The 18951-nt window shown below is 32.1% G+C and overlaps 2 protein-coding genes across 4 annotated transcripts; both read left to right on the top strand.

Moving 5' to 3' along the window:
* Positions 1 to 1626: 1626 nt before the first annotated feature.
* On the top strand, positions 1627 to 5654 carry LOC113849240 (anthranilate phosphoribosyltransferase, chloroplastic). The gene is made up of 10 exons (XM_027479000.1): positions 1627 to 1974; positions 2058 to 2201; positions 2354 to 2515; positions 2604 to 2687; positions 2886 to 3074; positions 3801 to 3891; positions 4005 to 4064; positions 4215 to 4333; positions 5098 to 5232; positions 5317 to 5654. Exons 1-10 carry the CDS (start codon positions 1774 to 1776, stop codon positions 5332 to 5334), a joined length of 1203 nt encoding a protein of 400 aa, XP_027334801.1. The 5' UTR covers positions 1627 to 1773; the 3' UTR covers positions 5335 to 5654.
* A 1636-nt stretch (positions 5655 to 7290) lies between these two features.
* Positions 7291 to 16768, top strand: LOC113852475. Of its 3 annotated transcripts, none has more exons than XM_027482761.1 (5): positions 7291 to 9267; positions 9934 to 10929; positions 12788 to 13013; positions 14649 to 14791; positions 16206 to 16768. In XM_027482761.1, exons 1-5 carry the CDS (start codon positions 7672 to 7674, stop codon positions 16512 to 16514), a joined length of 3270 nt encoding a protein of 1089 aa, XP_027338562.1. In that variant the 5' UTR covers positions 7291 to 7671; the 3' UTR covers positions 16515 to 16768. The 3 variants fall into 3 exon arrangements, with proteins under 3 accessions (XP_027338562.1, XP_027338564.1, XP_027338563.1); XM_027482763.1 differs by lacking the exon at positions 16206 to 16768 and adding an exon at positions 15243 to 15802 and having other exon boundaries at positions 7360 to 9267; XM_027482762.1 differs by lacking the exon at positions 16206 to 16768 and adding an exon at positions 15162 to 15398 and having other exon boundaries at positions 7360 to 9267.
* Positions 16769 to 18951: the final 2183 nt, after the last annotated feature.

Below are 18951 nucleotides of genomic sequence, written 5' to 3'. Positions count from 1 at the left end.
AGTTAAATGAAAGGCTCAGATTAAGTGTAAGAGTTTTTAGACTTATAGTGGTGATAAATCCTTCCCATATATATATATATACTCAATAAATAAAATATTTAATTTAATTGTACAGTGAATTGTATTGATTTGTATAATAAAATTCAATTAATGGTATGATATGAATTATACTATATTTCTAATATAATAAATTATTAACATATGATAAATTTTGAAATGATTTTAAAATTATATTATTATGTTCTTAAATTTGTTAAATTACACCCTAATACAAATTTTACATTTAAAAGAGTCCATTACATTACAAAAGAAAGTTATATTAATTTTTATACATTTAATCATTTTTATTAATCCAAGATTTAAATTATAATTATTATTTATTTGAATTATTTTTATTAAAATTTATCAACATAAAACATTATAAATATATAATTAAAATATTTTTAATTTTATATATTTAAAAAATATATATTACTTATATAAAATATATATTAAAATTAAATTATAAAACGAAAGTTATTGAATAATATAAAATTGCTATAACTTAGTTCGGCATAATATGTTTACAATAGGAGTGGTACACTAAGGAGAGAAAGAAGATCGAAAAGGATGATCCTTGTGAAGGTTCGGGGCACATTAATTCAATTATTTTGGGATAGTAAATAACGTCCTTTATTTCTTTCTATCCAAAATTGTTTTTTAATAGGTAGGTGGGTTCCCCCACCGCCCCACGCATAATTGTGCTTTTATTATTATTATTTTCTCTCATTTTTCTATGTACTTAAATAAGTTCAGAAAAAATAAATTTTGTTTAATTTTTTCTTGTGTATTAAATAAAAAATAACTTACATTGAAAATATTATCATTTAAAAATAGAAAAAAAATTAATATTTAAGTAGCTAAATCGTTATTGGTATAAAAGTCTAAATAAATAAAAATTTACAATAAATATTAAAGATTTTTTCGACAAAATATTCTTTGCACGTGACAAAGGACAGCGAGGAACACTCGTTGTCGATGTACAGTGACACCAACTACTCCCCAGATCAGCTCGGTGATTTATAAAATCACAATACGTTTTAAAAATTAGAGTAATGTATATTTATTTACGGTGCTTGCATGTGGTACCGGTGCCGTGAAAAAAGACATTCTTTTTTAGATTAGCTTCTGCTGCAATCACTCTCTCTCGGAATCTGTTTCTAATGCTTCAACAAACTCAGACATTCTTTTAAAATTTTAAAATATTTATAATTTTTAAAATAAATTACTTATCATATTGTTTATTAATATAAAATTAATAATTATTATTATTTTATCCGTGAAAAATGCATAGAATGTCTTCTCAATATAATAATAAAAAGAATCTTTATCTATTATTAAAAGATGTTTGTTAGGATACTCTTAAAGAGATATTGTATATTATTTTTAGATTAAAAATATAAATTTTTAATATTTTAATTTTTAAATAAACCATTAATCTTATTATAATGAAACATAAAATACCTCTTATTTTAGATATCCCCTTACCTAACATTTATATAGCACACAAGATTCACGTTAGTTTCGGACGACGACATGGACAGACTATGTCGGCCCCTCAAATCACTATTTCTGCACTTACCATAATCCTCCAATTTTGAGAAGGGCAATAAGATACCAACACATTACCAATTCGAATCATTCTCGAGTCAACTATGCGCCCTTTCTCTTTTCACCGTCTACTCTTCATTCACTCTTACTAGCGCCGCCGTAACGCCGATAACCCAGATCGTCATGGCACAAACACAAGCTCTACTCTGCACACTCTCTTCTTTCACTCGCCATCTTCCCTCTCCCAGCCTCAACCTCCGACGCCGTTCCGTTGCCTTTTCCCTTTCAATTTCTCCCTTTACGCGAAGAACCACTACCGCGATATCTGCTGCAAACGTCACCGTTTCCTCGAATGCAGCAACGTCCATTCAGTCCGTAACCCAGGTTAGTTGTTATTTCTTTTATTTAAAATTTATCTCCCGTGTTTGCCATTTTTTTAATTAATTAAAATTAAAATGTGGTAACAGTTGATCGAATCGTTAATTGAGGGGGTCGACTTATCGGAAGCCGAAGCCGAAGCGTGTCTTGACTTGTTGTTGAACGAAGCCAACGAGGCTCTGATCAGCGCCGTTCTCGTGCTTCTAAGAGCCAAAGGAGAAACTTTTGAAGAAGTAAAGAGAATTTTTATTCTTTTCAAATTGCATTAAGTTATTTAATAGTACCTTTATTTTTAAGTAGTAAGGATAATCCAAGTTCAAAACTAAAATAAAATTTGTGATATTGGGGAAGGTGATGAAATGAATGGTTTTTGTTATGTGGATAGATTGTGGGGTTAGCGAGGGCAATGATCAAACATGCGAGGAAGGTTGAGGGTTTGGTTGATGTGGTTGACATAGTTGGAACTGGAGGGGATGGTGCCAACACTGTTAACATTTCCACCGGGGCTTCGATTCTTGCCGCGGCTTGCGGTGCCAAAGTTGCGAAGGTGTGTGGGATGTGTATAATTAATGTGTGCATTGTGCTTAACATGTGAATTATGTGAACGAATCTGTCTCTGTGTTGATGATTTGCAGCAAGGAAACCGATCGAGTTCCTCTGCGTGTGGGAGTGCCGACGTGTTAGAAGCGTTGGGGGTGGTTATTGACTTGGGTCCTGAGGTTAGTGAAAATTACATTAACAATGCAAACATTTGTTCATGTTGAGTTAATCAAATGAAATGTAGAATGTCTAATGCTGTAGTTTGTTTATTGTTAATATTGACTTAAGTTTGTATGCGAATGAGTCTTTGATTGATAGAATTTTATCAGACAGAAATTGTTGTTCATCGGTGTTATTCTCGTGTTCTTGCGAATCAGGGGGTAAAGAAGTGTGTGAATGAAGCTGGAATTGGGTTTATGATGTCTCCAAAGTATCATCCGGCGATGAAGATTGTCAGGCCTGTAAGAAAGAAGCTAAAGATAAAAACTGTATTCAATATATTGGGTCCCATGTTGAATCCAGCACAGGCACCTTTTGCAGTTGTTGGAGTATACACAGAAGACTTGGTAAGTTCCATCATAGAGATTTGATCAGTCATGTAATCTTACTGGAAATGGCTTCCCTCTCATTCGGTATCATTTACATGCACTGTAATCTTTGCTAGTATTTTGAAAGAGAGAATTTTGAGTCAAGGATAGAATATCTAATCTAGAAAAGAGGAAATATAAGAATTCTATTGCCTCTAACGTTAGGTATTTGAAGATTGATAATTCTGAAAGCAGCTTGGATTTTGAAGTAATTGGTTTAAATCAAAACTTAACATGGTAGACAAGTTCGGCCCTCCTCTCTCGAATCCATTTTACTCTTTTTTTCTTCTTTATTTCTTAAATATTGGTGTACGAAGCGACTGAGCTCTGGCTTTGAAGTTCTGTCTCCTGGTGTTTTCCTTCAAAGTTTTTGTATTTGTATCCTCTGAAAGAGCTCTGTAATCCTACTGACTGTTTCTGCTCAATTTAAAAATTAAAAAATTTAAATTGCCTAGAGTCAGTCTGTTTTTCCAAAGAGATTTTAGCCAAATTGAACTTTTGACAAATAAACTTTATGGATTATTCAGTTTTTTTTTTTTTTAATTTTACACTTATTCCATAAACTTTTTCTTTTCTTTCTTTACTTTCTTTGTATCTTTTCCTCAGAAAAGAATAAAAAAAAGATTGATACTGAATGTTTGAGGATCCTACTTTTCTCCATCAATTTCATACCTAATAAGCTATTTGTCTTGGCCCTCTGGATAGGTCTTCAAAATGGCCAAAGCACTCCATAGATTTGGCCTGAAAAGAGCTTTAGTTGTCCACTCTGAAGGTTTGGATGAAATGAGTCCTCTTGGTAAGATTTAGCTTGTTAAGCATCTGGAAATCCTTTTGTTTTTTTGAAAGAAATATGCATCTAAATCTGATCGGTTGTGCTACTTTATGACCTCTTGTTTGCATTACATGCAGGACCTGGTATAGTGCTTGACGTTACTCCAGATAGGGTTGATAAGTTTGCATTTGATCCTTGTAAGCATATCATAATTTATGGTTTTATCTGTTTTTGTTATGACATAAATTAATATAGCTCATTTGCTACTAATTGATTGCTATAACAGATCTTTTATTGGACATGCATACTTGAATATACTCTTTATGTTAGATTGTTTATTGGAACAGTGGGGTTTGGCATTCCTCGGTGTAATATTGAAAGCTTAAGAGGTGGTGGCCCAGAATACAATGCAGAGGTTCTGAAGCGTGTTCTAGGTGGAGAAAGAGGACCTATTGCAGATGCTTTGGTGAGTATCTTTGTGTTTCTTTCTCTTAGTCTTCCAATCTTTTAAATAGTTGACAGGATAATATCTTTGTGTAAATCATAGGAAGCCCTGGAATGAAAAGTATAAACGATGCTTTCAACTAACTTCAGCTTTGAGTCAATGAAATTTCGATTAAGATGGAACCTGTTCCTTTCTGTCTTAATTTGAACCTGTTACCTTCAATTCTATGCAAATTGTTTTTAGTCTTACCTCCATATTTTGTTATGGGTTTATGGCTCTGAATTGCTTCATAAGGAGATGAAGATTGTGACTCTACGTTTTGAAGAAACTTATATACACTGTTGAATTTCATCAATAACCTACCTTGATAACTTTTTTACTTTTCAATGTTTTCTTCCAGTGTAGAACATTTTGCATCTTAACCAGATGAAAGTTGTCCTGTTGATGAAATATAAAAAGCAGCTGCTTGTGTCTATACTTTTACTTTACCACTAAAGTAAAACTTCTCTTGCCGCTTCAGAGTGCTATTTTACTGAAATCCATGTAGAGGCACATTATTGTTCTTTTCATTTCAATCTTTCTCAGGGAAATACCGAAATTCATGTTATGTCCTGCATAATATTTTTATATTTGTCTCACTCGTTTTGAGTGTGGTTGTCTCCTAAGATATATTTTGCAACTTGTCTGGCCCTTTATGAATGCACTTGTCTCCAAAAGATATATTTTTTAAACATGGCTTGCTCACAAGATATATTTTGATTATTCGGTTCAAAAACAATGGCTAGGTTCTGAACGCAGCGGCAGCTCTCTTGGTCAGCGGCCATGTAAAGAACCTAGCTGAAGGCGTGTCCGTGGCGCGTGAAACCCAACAAGCAGGAAAGGCTCTCAAAACTCTCAACATGTGGAAGGATATTTCAAATGTGAGTTAAATTGGATCTTGCATCTAGCCCAATTACAATTTCGTGTTAGCTGCTAACTTTCTTTTGCCTCTCTTGTTATTGCAGACAATTAAAATGGTGTAGCTATTGAATATGCCTGAATAGTTTGTGTGAATCACGATTGAGTTTTGTACTTGATTACTGGATTCAAACATGGAGGAGCTTGGAAGGCCTCATACATGTATTGCAGAAGAGACGTACAAAATAATGTAATTTAATGTGTTGAAAAAGTATTTATCTTTCATTACTGTGCAAAAAGGTTTTACAATAGGAAAGGAGGATAAGAATTTAGCATGTTTTCGTTCAAGGAAAATAAAAAGTGGCATAATATTTTATTAAAAAATTGTGTATTGGATGTTGTAATTTTTAATAAAAATTTATTATATAGATTTTAATTGTGTCCTCTTTAGATGCTTCACATCTTAGAAAAATCTGTAACACATTGTACCTGGCCGGTTCTATGCTTTGAGAGCTGAAAAGCGTTGAAACACGAAATATTCTTTTAACGGTTGGGGGTGATTTTCATTTGCAGCGTGCAACGATCTTATTGGTTATAAACCTGAAGGAAGCTATTGGACCCTGAAAGTAAGCCTGAATCTAAACAATGTAACAACTAAATGGTTTTTGTGGCTAGTTGGGCCTGGTCTTGATCTGTGTAGGGCCTGGTGCCCACTTTTTTTTTTTATGAATTTTGAATTTTTTTGAAATTTTATTTAATATTTTTTGAAAATTAAATTTAAAAGTGATTTGTAAATGAATTTTAGAATTTAATTTTGGCAGGTACCAAGTCACTTTTAAAATTTATTTTTAAAAATTTACTAGCAAGTGACTTATAAAATTTAGCTTTTGAAAAGTATAAAATCACCTTTAAATAATACATTTTGAAAAGCGTTTACAAATCACTTACAAAAATGAATTTTTACAAAGTATAAAAAGAATTTTCAAAAAATTAAATTTGAAAATCATAATAAAAAAAATGTGGTGTGAGTAGAAAAACAAAGTGGTGAAAAAAATAATCTCCATAAAATCATGGAAAAAAAATGAGAGAAGACTAAACAAAAACTAAATTTCACTAAGATTAAAATACACTTTGCTTTCCTAGAAGATACAAATATTACGCTTCATTTCTTCTTATTAGAAAATATACTGTTTAGTTCATTTAATTTTACATAGTAAAAAATATCATTTAAATTTTTTTTAAATATTTTATATTTCATATACTTTCACAGTTCACACACACTATATATATAATTTTAAAATTGCCAATTATCTTTTGATCATAGTTGAATTTTTATAAATGCCTTAATTTTTGAACTTTTTCACACTTTATCTTTTTTAAGATGTATTAAAGTTGTAAGTTATTTAGACTCTTATATATTTTTCACAAAAGGTGATTTTTTAATTTTAATTTTATTATTTGATATTGAAATAAGCTTTACAATTCTTATAGTAATAACAAGTAGTTACTATTTTATTTATAACATTTATCTTATTAAATTTCTTGAAAAAAACCTTAATAAAAGGAAAAAATATTAAAAAATTAATATTTTAGTAAAAAAATATCAAACACATGTTTAATAGTTTTTTAACGAAAAAATAAAATAAATAAAATTATGATGTATTTTAAAATTTTAAAGAAGAAATTATAATATTTTAAAATAAAAAAGACTCGTGTAATATATTTATTTTTTTAAGAAAATAATATATATACACTAAATACTTTAATCATACTATTTTGCTGTTAATAAATTTTTACTTTTTACTTCATCATCAGCATTTATTTACTAAGTTAACAAAAAAAAATTGCCTTAATTCATAATAGAAATTTTAAAAAAATAATGGCATTAAATATTTTTTGATGAATATATAATATAATCAAATACATAACTTGAAAAAGAATCAAACAAAAGAAGAAAAAAATTCATAAATTGAGTTAGTCAAACTCAAAGCCCCAAAAGTAAAACAAAAAAATAAAATAAAAATAAAAATAAAAATAAAAATTATCGTATAATCTATCTCTTTCTGCATGCTGAGTTTTCAGACGCGCGCAAGGTAGAGTTGATTGGGAGAATGGTAGTTGAAGTAAGATGCATATAAATGGTATTTTGCACCGGTAGTTTTGAATCCACTTTTCTCCCTTCTCATTATTTCTTCAATTTTTTATTTTTATTTTTTAAAGACAAAATAGCGAAGATCCGATTCTCATTTTTATTTTTACTCTTTATTTTCCTACTTCATCGTCTTCCCAACCCTTGTGTTTCAGCGAAGCGTCTCTCTCCCTACTGTGCTCTATTTACCTCGATCGAACCCTGCGGTTCCTTCTAGAACCTTCCACAACCAGAGCTTCGCGTCCCTGTTTCTCTTCGATCAAATTCAATCTCACTTTTTGATTTTTTATTTCATCGTTATTTGGAGTATGAAATGATGAACGGAAGAGGTGAAGTTGGTTCACCAGATCCGTTGGATTCGTTCCCTCCGTTACGGATTCGGCAATCGGACGGTGCATCGCGTCACTCTTCCGATTCCGAGTTCGAGCGCTATTGTAGCGCCAACTCGGTGATGGGGACCCCAAACACCAGCATGAGCATGTGCAGCGCCATAACGCTGTTCCATGATTTCTCCGATTGCGACTTTGCTTGTTCTTCCGTCGACGGTAACAACGGTTTAGAGAATTTGAATTTAGGAAGAGGAATCGTGGAGATTAGGAACAACGACCAGAAGCGGAATTTGCGCTACGGTTCCAGTGGATTGGAGTTGTACGGTGATTGCAGTGATGACCTTTCTATGACTGTGCTCGATTCGTCAGAGTTGATCGGGTTTAAGGAAAATGAAGTGTCTAAGGGGAATCGTGAAGAGGATGGTGGAAACGGAATCGATGGTTTTGGATTGGAAATTGAAGACAGAGAGTTGAAGAGGGAAGAAGAAGGGGAATTTTCGGAGGGTGATGATTCTGTTTATGATTATGGGAGTGATGGTGATGAAGGAAATGAGACTTATTTGTCGAGGAGTGTGTGTTATCGTCGGGAGCCAGAAGTGCGGAGCGAGGATCCTTTGATTATGAACTCCTCTGTGGCCTTTGGTTTACGAGACTTGGATGATTATCATAGGAAGCTGGAAGCGGGAAATGAGAATTCCTTGTTTATGAACTCTTCTGTGGCCTTTGGTTCACGAGACTTGGATGATTATCATAGGAAGCTGGAAGTGGGAAATGAGAATTCCTTGTTTATGGACTCTTCCGTGGCATTTGGTTCACGAGACTTGGATGATTTCTTGCTGCAAAACGGACCAATGTCTGGCATGAATGATCTGTTTTGTGATCGGCGGGAAAATAATGGTCAAGTTCAAGAGAATAGGGTGGATTCTGGGTCTGTGGGTTTGAATGGTTTTGGTCAGGAGGAAGAAAAAGATGGAAATGACACGATCATGGTCAATAAAGAAGTTGAAGAAACTAAAGATATTGATTGTTCTGCTGCTATAAAAGAGGCCCGGGATGGGGAAATTATTGCAGCATGTGGTCAAGTTCAAAATGCTGATGTGTGTAATACCATAACAGAAAGTTTTCCCTTAACTGATTGTTCTAATGGTGTCATACCACAGGTCCAAGGGTCTGACATATTGATTAGTTGTACTGATACTACTTCAATGACTAAGGTTGACGAAGTTGATTTGAATCTGTTGGCAAAAGAAGCTCCTCAGGATATGGGTTTGGATGCTACTGATGGTGGTAGCATGGAAAGGAGGAATCAGTGTGTCAACATTGAGAAAGCTATTGCCACTGGTAATGCTCAACTTGTAAACCCGGAGCTGGATAATTCTAAGTTCAAGTTGGATCACTTTTGCGATAACAGAGTTGATAAAAATTCTTTCAATCTATCCAACCAACTAGGGGATATTAATGCAAAATCATTTGAGAGCCTTGAAAAAATTGCGCAGCCTTTGAATAGTAGAACAAGGAAAACATTAGAGAGCTCTTCCACTTCAACTGATCTCTTTGAAGAAAGTCCTGTGACATCTAAGGTAAGCAATGTGTCCTGTAGTCTTTCAAGCTATCGTTTTCAACATCTTCAGTTATTATATTTTCTATTTCAATTTTGTAAAATGTTAATTAATATGTAAACTCAAGGTTTTAATTGCGGTTGTAGTTGTGTCAAGGTCATCGTTGCATTATGGCTGTTGTGAGCCAATGTGGGATGGAGTTTCGGTGTGATGCAGATGAAGTGGCTGCTCCATCCGAATTGTCATGGCCACATCAAGTGATGCAGGCCATGATTTGAAAACTTGTGCAAATCCATTGGGTTTTATATGGCAATTCTTACTTGATATTAGCAAAACATGCATAATTTCAGGATGACTATTTGGTTGAGTATTGAAATTATTTATTTAGATAATTCAGTAAAATGGATTCAATTGAAACTACAGCCTCGAATCTAAACTATTATTATTTGTTTAATTTTGAAAAGATTGCATGAATGATTATTAGCCTTTCATTTCCCTATATTTACAGTTGTCAAGAAAGGCTGTTTTTATACCTTGCCCTTGCCCCATAAGACAAGATTGTAAGAATGTTGCCATAGACTTACAGTTTGAAGCAACTCAATTTGTCTGCACATTTACTTGAGTTAAACTTTGTGACAAATAGTCATTTTACCTATATTGGGTTTAATTTTTCACCTAATATTGCAGATTGAGGACTTTGAGTTAAATGAATTCTATGATGAGGTTGTTCAGGAAATGGAAGAAATTTTACTGGAATCTATGGATTCTCCTGGGGCTAGGTTTTCCATGGGTAGCAACAGACTGCTTGAGCCACAATTGGCTACACCTTTAAGAGATGGTGGGTTGACTGCTTCGACTTCTACTACAGATGATGCTTACCTGCTTGTTCAGCGCCCAAGAAGAATAGATAAGATTGAAGTGGTAGGTGCAAGGCAGAAGAAAGGGGATGTTTCTTTCAGTGAAAGATTGGTTGGGGTGAAGGAATACACTGTATATAAAATTAAAGTGTATAGTGGCAAGGATCAGTGGGAAGTTGAAAGAAGATATCGCGATTTCCTTGCTTTTTATCGTTGCATGAAAACCTTATTCAATGAGCAAGGCTGGAAATTACCTTTGCCTTGGTCTTCTGTTGAAAAGGAAACCAAGATATTTAGAAGTGCATCATCTCCTGATATTATTGTGAAGAGAAGTGTTCTCATTCAAGAGTGTTTGCAGTCTATTCTCCGCTCCAGGTCCTTTTCAAGTCCTCCAAAAGCATTGATTTGGTTTTTGTCCCATCAAGATTCATTTCCTACTTCACCTGTCTCAGATACACCTGTGTCTCAGTCTTCTTTTACAAGAGGGGAAAATATTCAGAACTCTTCCACTTTAGGGAAAACCATTTCACTTATAGTTGAAATTCCACCAAACAAATCTATGAAAAAGTTATTAGAAGCACAACAACACACATGTGCTGGATGCCATAAACATTTTGATGATGGAAAAGCTTTGATTTGGGATTTCGTACAGACATTTGGATGGGGTAAGTCTCGACTTTGTGAATACACTGGTCAGTTGTTTTGCTCTTCTTGCCATACAAATGAGACAGCAGTCTTGCCAGCAAGGGTTTTACATCATTGGGATTTCACTCATTATCCTGTTTCTCAGCTTGCAAAGTCTTATCTGGATTCTATACATGATAAGGTAATTTTACTACCAACACTTCAAATTTGTGTTTGATGTCCAATGTATGATGTGAGGAAACTTGTGTTGAGAAAGTAAGGGAAAATGATATAAAGTGAGAAAAAATCTGATAGAGAATTTGGTGAATCTTTGAATCAATATTTGATACAAAACGGTAAATGGATTGCTTTGATTTTCAAGTTTGGGGAAGAATATTGACGTCATACTCAAAAAAGGAGAAGAGAAGGTGAGTGATAAGCCATGTGTTGATCCCCACAAGTTGCCTTGATAAGATTGGATTAGTTCTTTACCCAATAATGAAAGAGAAGATCTTACAATTTGGAGAAAATTCTATTTTCATTTAACTTAACTTCATTCTTTTGAATTACATAACTTCCTATTTATACAAAAATATGGTAAAAAACAAGTTATAAAGAATAAATCCTAAGCATCAAAAACAAATCCTAGCAATAAAAAAATAATTATATAATCAAAAAATAAATCCTAATATTGTGAGAGAGTCCTCGTCCTAATAGGAAATAAATCCTATAATAACAAATTCAAATAAATTAAAACAAATATTAATAAATTATAAATCTTAATCAAGTCAATCACCTTATCTTAATGCACCTACCCAAAATCTCTTTTAATAGCTTCATCTTTAGCCCAAGTTTCTTGAAGCTGTTCATTTAAAGCTTCCTTGAAGTCTTGAACCTTATAATTTGTTGTCTTCTGATGGGCCTACTTGGAATTTGTAATTGATCTCTTACAGAATTTGATTTACGTTGTATCATTCCTTGATCACTTGTTATTTGATTCATATCAATATTTGTATTTCTGAATTGAATGAATAAAATATAATTACATTACTGTGTATTTTATAGTTATAAAACTGTTAGATCTGTAACTGCAAGGTTGTTAGCTATTCTAAGTCTGTTACAACAGAATCTAAAACTTTCTCCTTAAGCTAACTATAACTGACCAAAGGGGAATTTGGAAGGGTTTATCAGGAGCTCATGAAAATAATTCATGGCTCTTATGAGCTCGTTTTAGCTTACTTCAATATGCTTTTGGTATAACTAAATCAAACTAAGCTCTTTTCAACTTTTTGAGTTTTTTCAATAATTTTCATTGTCAAATTTATGCCATGAGCTTTTGTGTGACACAAACCTTATTAAATACGTGCTTAATTAAGCTATTTATCCGAATGCATCCCAATTCAGTTTAACAGCTGTCATGAGCTGCTCAAGCTGACACAGCTACCCTACTCAGAGTTCTACATCAGTTCAGCAGCCGGGGATGGATACAGTATACTCTAATATATAAGGCTACCAGTTGACTAGAAAGAGCTGCTACTTCTCTCTCTTCTCTTTGTTGGGTGCAGAAAACTATAGTTTGCCATCTTTATTCTTTAGGGTGGATATAGACTGATGTAGTGATTACTAGTTTGAGAGTCTGCTATTTGTTTTTTCTTGGAATTAATATTAGCATTGGGGAAACAGATTGTGAAGTGGTGTAGAATTTCTACACTGATGCATATTGATGCGTGTTAAGGTCTCATTGGCTCATTTCATGTTCATATCAAACTTTCAAGGCTTTTCTTGGTTGGTGTTGGTTAATTGTATTTTTTATATTCTCTCTTCATTGATTTGCTGCCATTGACTGGATTTGGATCCAATTTCCTACCAAGAGCCCCCAAAAATTGTTTTAAGTAGAAAACGAGTGCATAACTTGGGAATTGAACACAAATATTTGTGTTGTTTATTGATCAATACAATAGATGGTGATTCTTTTCCTTCTCATCCATTTTAACTTGGTATGTTTTCAAGTTATTATTACCATTCAGTTCTCATTTTTATTAATGAAATTTCTTTTGCAGCCTATGCTTTGTGTCACTGCAGTTAATCCCTTGCTTTTGTCAAAGGTCCCAGCCTTGCTTCACATCATGAGTGTCAGAAAAAAGATAGGAACAATGCTTCCATATGTTCGCTGCCCATTTCGGAGGTCTATCAACAGAGGACTTGGAAACAGGAGATATCTTCTTGAAAACAATGACTTTTTTGCTCTTAGAGATTTGATTGAACTTTCTAAAGGAGTCTTTGCTGGTTAGCTTCTGTTTTTGGCTTATTGCTTCTTTGTGCTGTAATTGGAAGTTCATTTCAGTTAATTTCCGCTGACAGGTGTTTCTGTTCTTTTCACAAATAAATTTGGGTTTGATGCAATCATATCTAAAGCCCAGTTTTGATGCATGCACAGACATGCATTACTTAGTCCTAACACTGAAATTTACATTCTGACCAGTTAGATTCTATTAGTAATTATTTTTCAAATTTTCTGCCCTGGTGGGATGGCTTTATTAATCATTATGTACTTCGAATCTATTCATGTGTGACTGAATCATAGTTATGAATAGCAGGCCATAATGGCACTTATAGTGGTGTAGAAGGGCCATGGGCCAATAAAAAGTTTGAATTGCGGTTCGCTTTCAAATAGTGGTCATAGCAGCTGTATTTGCAGCTAGGGATGGAAATAGGTTACGTTAGGCTTTACATAAATAGGCCTGACCTATTTAATAATTTTGAAGCCTAAGTTTGACTTTTTTAAAAGTTTGATTTGGCCTATTAGTCTTTTTAACGGACTACTTCGTATTGAGACATTCAATAGATCATTAAGCTTTCTTATAAATAGGTTATTAAACCATCTAAATAGCTATGTCTTTTTAAAATTCATAAGGCTTATATCTAAATAAACTATTAGAGAGTATGTAGTAGAAACCTTCTTCAACTTTAACAAAAAGAATTAAATTTTTTAATTTAAGATTTTATTATTTTAAAATTTAATTAATTTAATATATTATTATATTATAATTTTTATATAAAAATATTTAATATATTATTATAAATTTAAAATAAGTCATTCTAACAGGCCTAATAAGCTTTTTTTTAAGCTCAAGTCTGACCTATTTAATTAAATAGATTTTTTAAAAAGCTTAATTAAGCATATTAATTAAATAGGCTAGGTCAAGCTAGACTTTAAAAAAACTAGGCCGTAGGCTCCTGTCGGACGGCCTGACCTATTTTCATTCCTATTTACAGCCGTACCAGCGCTAAAGTGAAATTTTTCCTAAAAAAAAAACTCATGTACTCAAAACAACATTGATGTGGGGTATTTTTTAGGGGCAACATTGATATTTCCCTTCCCTTTTTAAAACTTAAAAAAAATCCTAATTGGATGTAGATTCCCATGCTCCTATCTACTGTACAATACCCACACTACAACCAGCAACTTCATTTTGTTTGTTTCCTTAGCTTTGATTGTTATTTACCTGTATGTTTTGCTTAAAACTTTTGAATTTTTTTATTTTCAATTATGAATATGCCATGAATTTTGAGTATAATAATATTTTAAGTTTTGAGCATTTATATGTATATAGTTTTTGACTATTTAAGTGGATAGACCTGCAACCCAAAACTGGGAATTTTGACTGTTAGTCTGTTAAAATGGGATCTAATTCAGACTCTGCAATTGACATATTTTTGTTTGGAGGTGGGCATTGTGATTTATAATTAATGGCCTATATAGTCTCTTCCTGCACATTTCTTTCTCTTCACTTAAATAAGAACATAGAACTGGAGGCTATTAATTACATGATTCGGAGCTAAGCAGTGGTTAATTTGAAGTTGTTATGTTGCATTTCCTAATTATATCCAATTTTTTAATGTAAAGCAACTTTTATGCAGCACTTCCTGTGATGGTGGAGACTCTGTCAAGGAAAATCCTGGAACACATTACTGACCAATGCCTCGTATGCTGTGATGTGGGAGTCCCCTGCAATGCTCGACAAGAATGCAGTGACCCATCTTCTCTCATTTTCCCATTTCAGGTGTGTATCTGTCAGTTGCTAAGATTCTATAGTATAGAATTAATTGAAGTAAGAATGATATATCAATGAGAAAGAAAATGATTTCTTCCTAGAATTTTAATCAGGCTCCCTAGGTGGCTAGTTGCATTGTAGAGAATAAAGTGCAGGGTGGGCAGTTGATGAAAAAATTGCATTAGATTTGGCAAAGTATAGTTGCACAGAATGAGGAAGTTTACAGATCTCTCAAACTTGGACAATTGAGTTTTGAAATAAAGGGGAAAGAATGGGAGAAAAAAATGAATGGTAATAATGGGAGTCTTTGAGATCTCTTTATAAAACTTATCTGCATATATGTGCATATAACAACGCTTCAAATTTTTATGAATTACAGAATAACTACATTGAATTAATGGTGCATGGTGCAAACGTGGTGTATTTTAGAGGATTTAAATTGAAAGCCTGTTTGTATCAGGAACCCAATGGAGTTTGCCAGCCATGACATGCTTTCTTATTTTTTTTGGCATGAATTACTGTGGATGTTGAACAGCTTCGATAATTTTTCGATTGGGTTAAAATTGATTCTCAAAGAAATACAAACGGAGCATTAATTACATCACATTTCTGTTTGACACACTTCACAGATTCAATGAACTCTGTGTAGGGTCCTACATTGTGGCTGAAATAGGTGTGCGTTGCACTACACCTCTTTTAAATCTATCCGTCCTTCTACCAGTAAATAAGCAACTGAATTCCACCAACTGGATATTTTGACTGAGGTTATGTCTGTGCATGTACCAGATTTTCTGCATTTACATGATGTAAATGCAAGCAAAAGGGATGTCACGATTGCATTTAGTTGCATTGGTTTGAATATTACAAAGCTGTGCTGCTTGAGGGTCTTGCTTGTCTGTTCTTGTTGATTCTTGGTAAAATAATAATGATTAACTAAAAGTGTGACTAGTTTATCATAAAATGACATTTTGTTTCTTCATTATCTTCCTTTTTATTGAGTTCTGATTTGTAATTATTTTTAATCACAAACTATGTCTCGTTTACTTTCAGTTGAATTTCCTGTAATCCAGAGTTGGGATTCTTATTGGGTGTAGGGGGTGCTATGGATCTCTTCTCTTGTGAAAGAGTTAATGGATTGTTTATTGGGTACCCATAAGCACATGGTGTGAAAGCATTAAATACACCCATATTAAATTATTTAAATTGCGTAAAAACAAATCTTAAATGACTTTTTGTAATTTCAATACAATAAAATACTTTCTTTTTCAATAAAAATAATTTATTTTTGACTTATTGTTTGCCCATTGGCACATAAAAAAGCCCAAATATCCTCACTGTTTTTCTTCCATTTTATTTTGTTAATAGTCTTGAAATTCTTAATATAATGAAAGTATCACTGAGTCTAAAACTAAATTATCGCCAGGAAGATGATATTGAAAGGTGTAAAGCTTGTCAATTGGTTTTCCATAAGCGTTGCTTTAGAAAACTTGCAAATTGTCCTTGTGGAGCACAACTCAGATTGAACGAGACACGGAGCTTATCTAACAGAGCATGCCAAATGGGAGGTGGTGAAACAAGAGGAGTTTTGGACTTGTTTGGTAGGGGACTGAGTTCTGGGTTATCAACCAGGTTCCTCTCTGGACTGTTTACGAAGGAAAAGCCTGAGATGTCTGGGGAGCATAAAGACGAAAATATTATTTCAATGGGTTCCTTTCCTAGCACTTCTTTATGATCACATCCTGTACCTTAGAATAGAGTTGTCTGTCTATATCTCAAGGTTGATCAGCTATACCACTCATTCTATTGCATCTTAGGAGGTTTCTTCGATAATCACAGTTGTTTATGTAGTCATTTTTTGGGCTTGCCATTCTTTGTAGCAAAAATTCATGTATAGTGTGCTAAGCCTTTTTTTTTCTTCATTCTTTTCTTTTATCTTCAATGACTATTGCTTGCTTTTGTCGCATTTATTGAATATAACTCTAGGAGATATAAGCAGTGGCAAATGGATGGAATGATTGGATTTTTGAATTGGATGGATAAAAAATAAACTAATAATCCATGTAGGAAGCATTAAAATATTGTTTAAATCTTACGTAATCCATCCACTAATCCATTTTACTCTTATTCAGTATGGAACATTGGTTTACCATTGAGAATCTATAATCAGTTTTTATTGTACGTAAAAATTGTTGCCACATTATATATAACATTGGTTTACCGATGAGAAGAGAGCTATGGATATGGAAAAACACAGCAGAATTCATGCACTTGAAAATAGAGTTGTCAAAAAGTTTATTTGGCACAGCCTTTGCTTTACTCCATCTGAGTGAGGGTCAAAAAGTCCGTCAAATCAGAAGTTCATAAGGCAAAAAAGTCAATAAGACTAGAGTTAAGTTCAAAGTTTTGTGGACCAAAAACATTTACACGTCCTTAAAAAATTTAGATTTGAGAAAAGTTGATATGAATTTTAATAATTATTAAAATATTCAATAAAAATATTTATTTTATATGATATTTTTTTATTATAAACTTGTAGTCTAATAAAATTACTTAAAAAAAGAAAAAGAAAAATAAAATTTATATAATATTAGTTATTTATAATGATTGTTGTTATTAAATAAAATTAATAAAAATAAAAATTATTATATAATTTTATAAATAAATTTTAAAATATTATTTGAATATTAACTATAATTTTTTCATATTATAAAATTTTTATTATTATTTTATTTATCTTATAAAATTATTAAAAATATTATAGATTTTAGTTTTTTTCCTTCTGAGAATTATATTTTATTTGTGTAAAAATATTTTATTTTCAATAAATAAAGTTATAATAAACAGATAAAATAAACAATAAAAAATAATATTGACAAAATTTGTCAAATCAACTTAATGAAAGTTAATACATTAAAAAAAAAATATTTTCATTGTAGAAATTGTAGACATAGAATATTTTGCATTATAAAATTTATCGATGTAGAAAAATAATATGTGAACATAGTAAGAACTAATAAATATTTATAAATTTAAATTTTGACTCATCTTAATTTAATATAATTTATATTTAAATTAAAATAACTTATATTTTTAAATTTTTATCTTAATAAAAAATTTGTAATAAAACTTAATATAAAATTTTAAATTAAATTCAATATATATATATATATATATAATAACAATAATGCTAATTATTAAATTAAAAGAAAAAATAAAATGATTATAAAATATTTAATTTTATTTTTTATTAATTTATTATTTTAAACTCATAAATATACATAAAATTAAGGTTTAAATATGTTTTGACTTCCTCTAAATAGGGATAAATTTAAAAAACTACCTCAGAAATTTTTTTTTTCATTTTAATGCCTAACTAATTTTTTTTTTCAAATTTATATCTGACGTTAACCTTCGTCAGTTAATTGGTGATGTGGCTAACACTTTGCCACGTCACCGTCGTTCTCTCTCATTCACCTCACCCTAAACTACTACATCAGATTCCACATCAGCATTTTTAAATTTTAACCTAAAAGTTACATTTGCGTTTTGGCTGATATGAGGGAAAGAGGGCCAAATCTAAATTTGTAATTGAAGAAGTACTGAACGAAGACGCTGAAAACGAATTTAAAAGGAAGAAGAAGTAGAAAAGGAAAAGGAAAGTTAGGGTTCTTTATCGTGTGTTGTCATTATCCATCTGGGGTTCCGTTTTGAGTCTTCGTCTTCACGAAATGAGTAATGTTGATGGTTCATCATGCTCATCTATTGAACGTGGTTTAACTTGCAAATGTAAAATACCGACTATAATTTTGACCTCACAGAGCAAGGTTAATCTTGGTAGAAGATTTTGGAGATGCTCTGGTTGGAATGTAAGTTCAACTTGCTACAGATTTGTTCTAAATTTACGATTGTGTGCGATTGTGTTTACAAATTTGTTTGTATTTGGTTTGCAGGAACCTAATTCTTGCAATTATTTTCGTTGGGTTAAAGACCCTATAGATGAGGACAATAAGTCTGTTATGTCGAAAGAAATCCATAAAATTCAAGAGTTAAAGGCAAAGATTGGTGATTTAATGGAGGTTGAAAAAGCAACTGAGGAGAAAATGGCAAAAACTAAAGAAGAGATGGTGAGACTTCATCAAGAATGTGATAATCTCCAGCAACAACTTGCA

The sequence above is a fragment of the Abrus precatorius genome, unplaced genomic scaffold (assembly GCF_003935025.1).
Source record: "Abrus precatorius isolate BTA unplaced genomic scaffold, Abrus_2018 Scaffold10, whole genome shotgun sequence".
Lineage (NCBI taxonomy): Eukaryota > Viridiplantae > Streptophyta > Magnoliopsida > Fabales > Fabaceae > Abrus > Abrus precatorius.
This window is presented reverse-complemented; position numbering and strand designations above follow the sequence as displayed.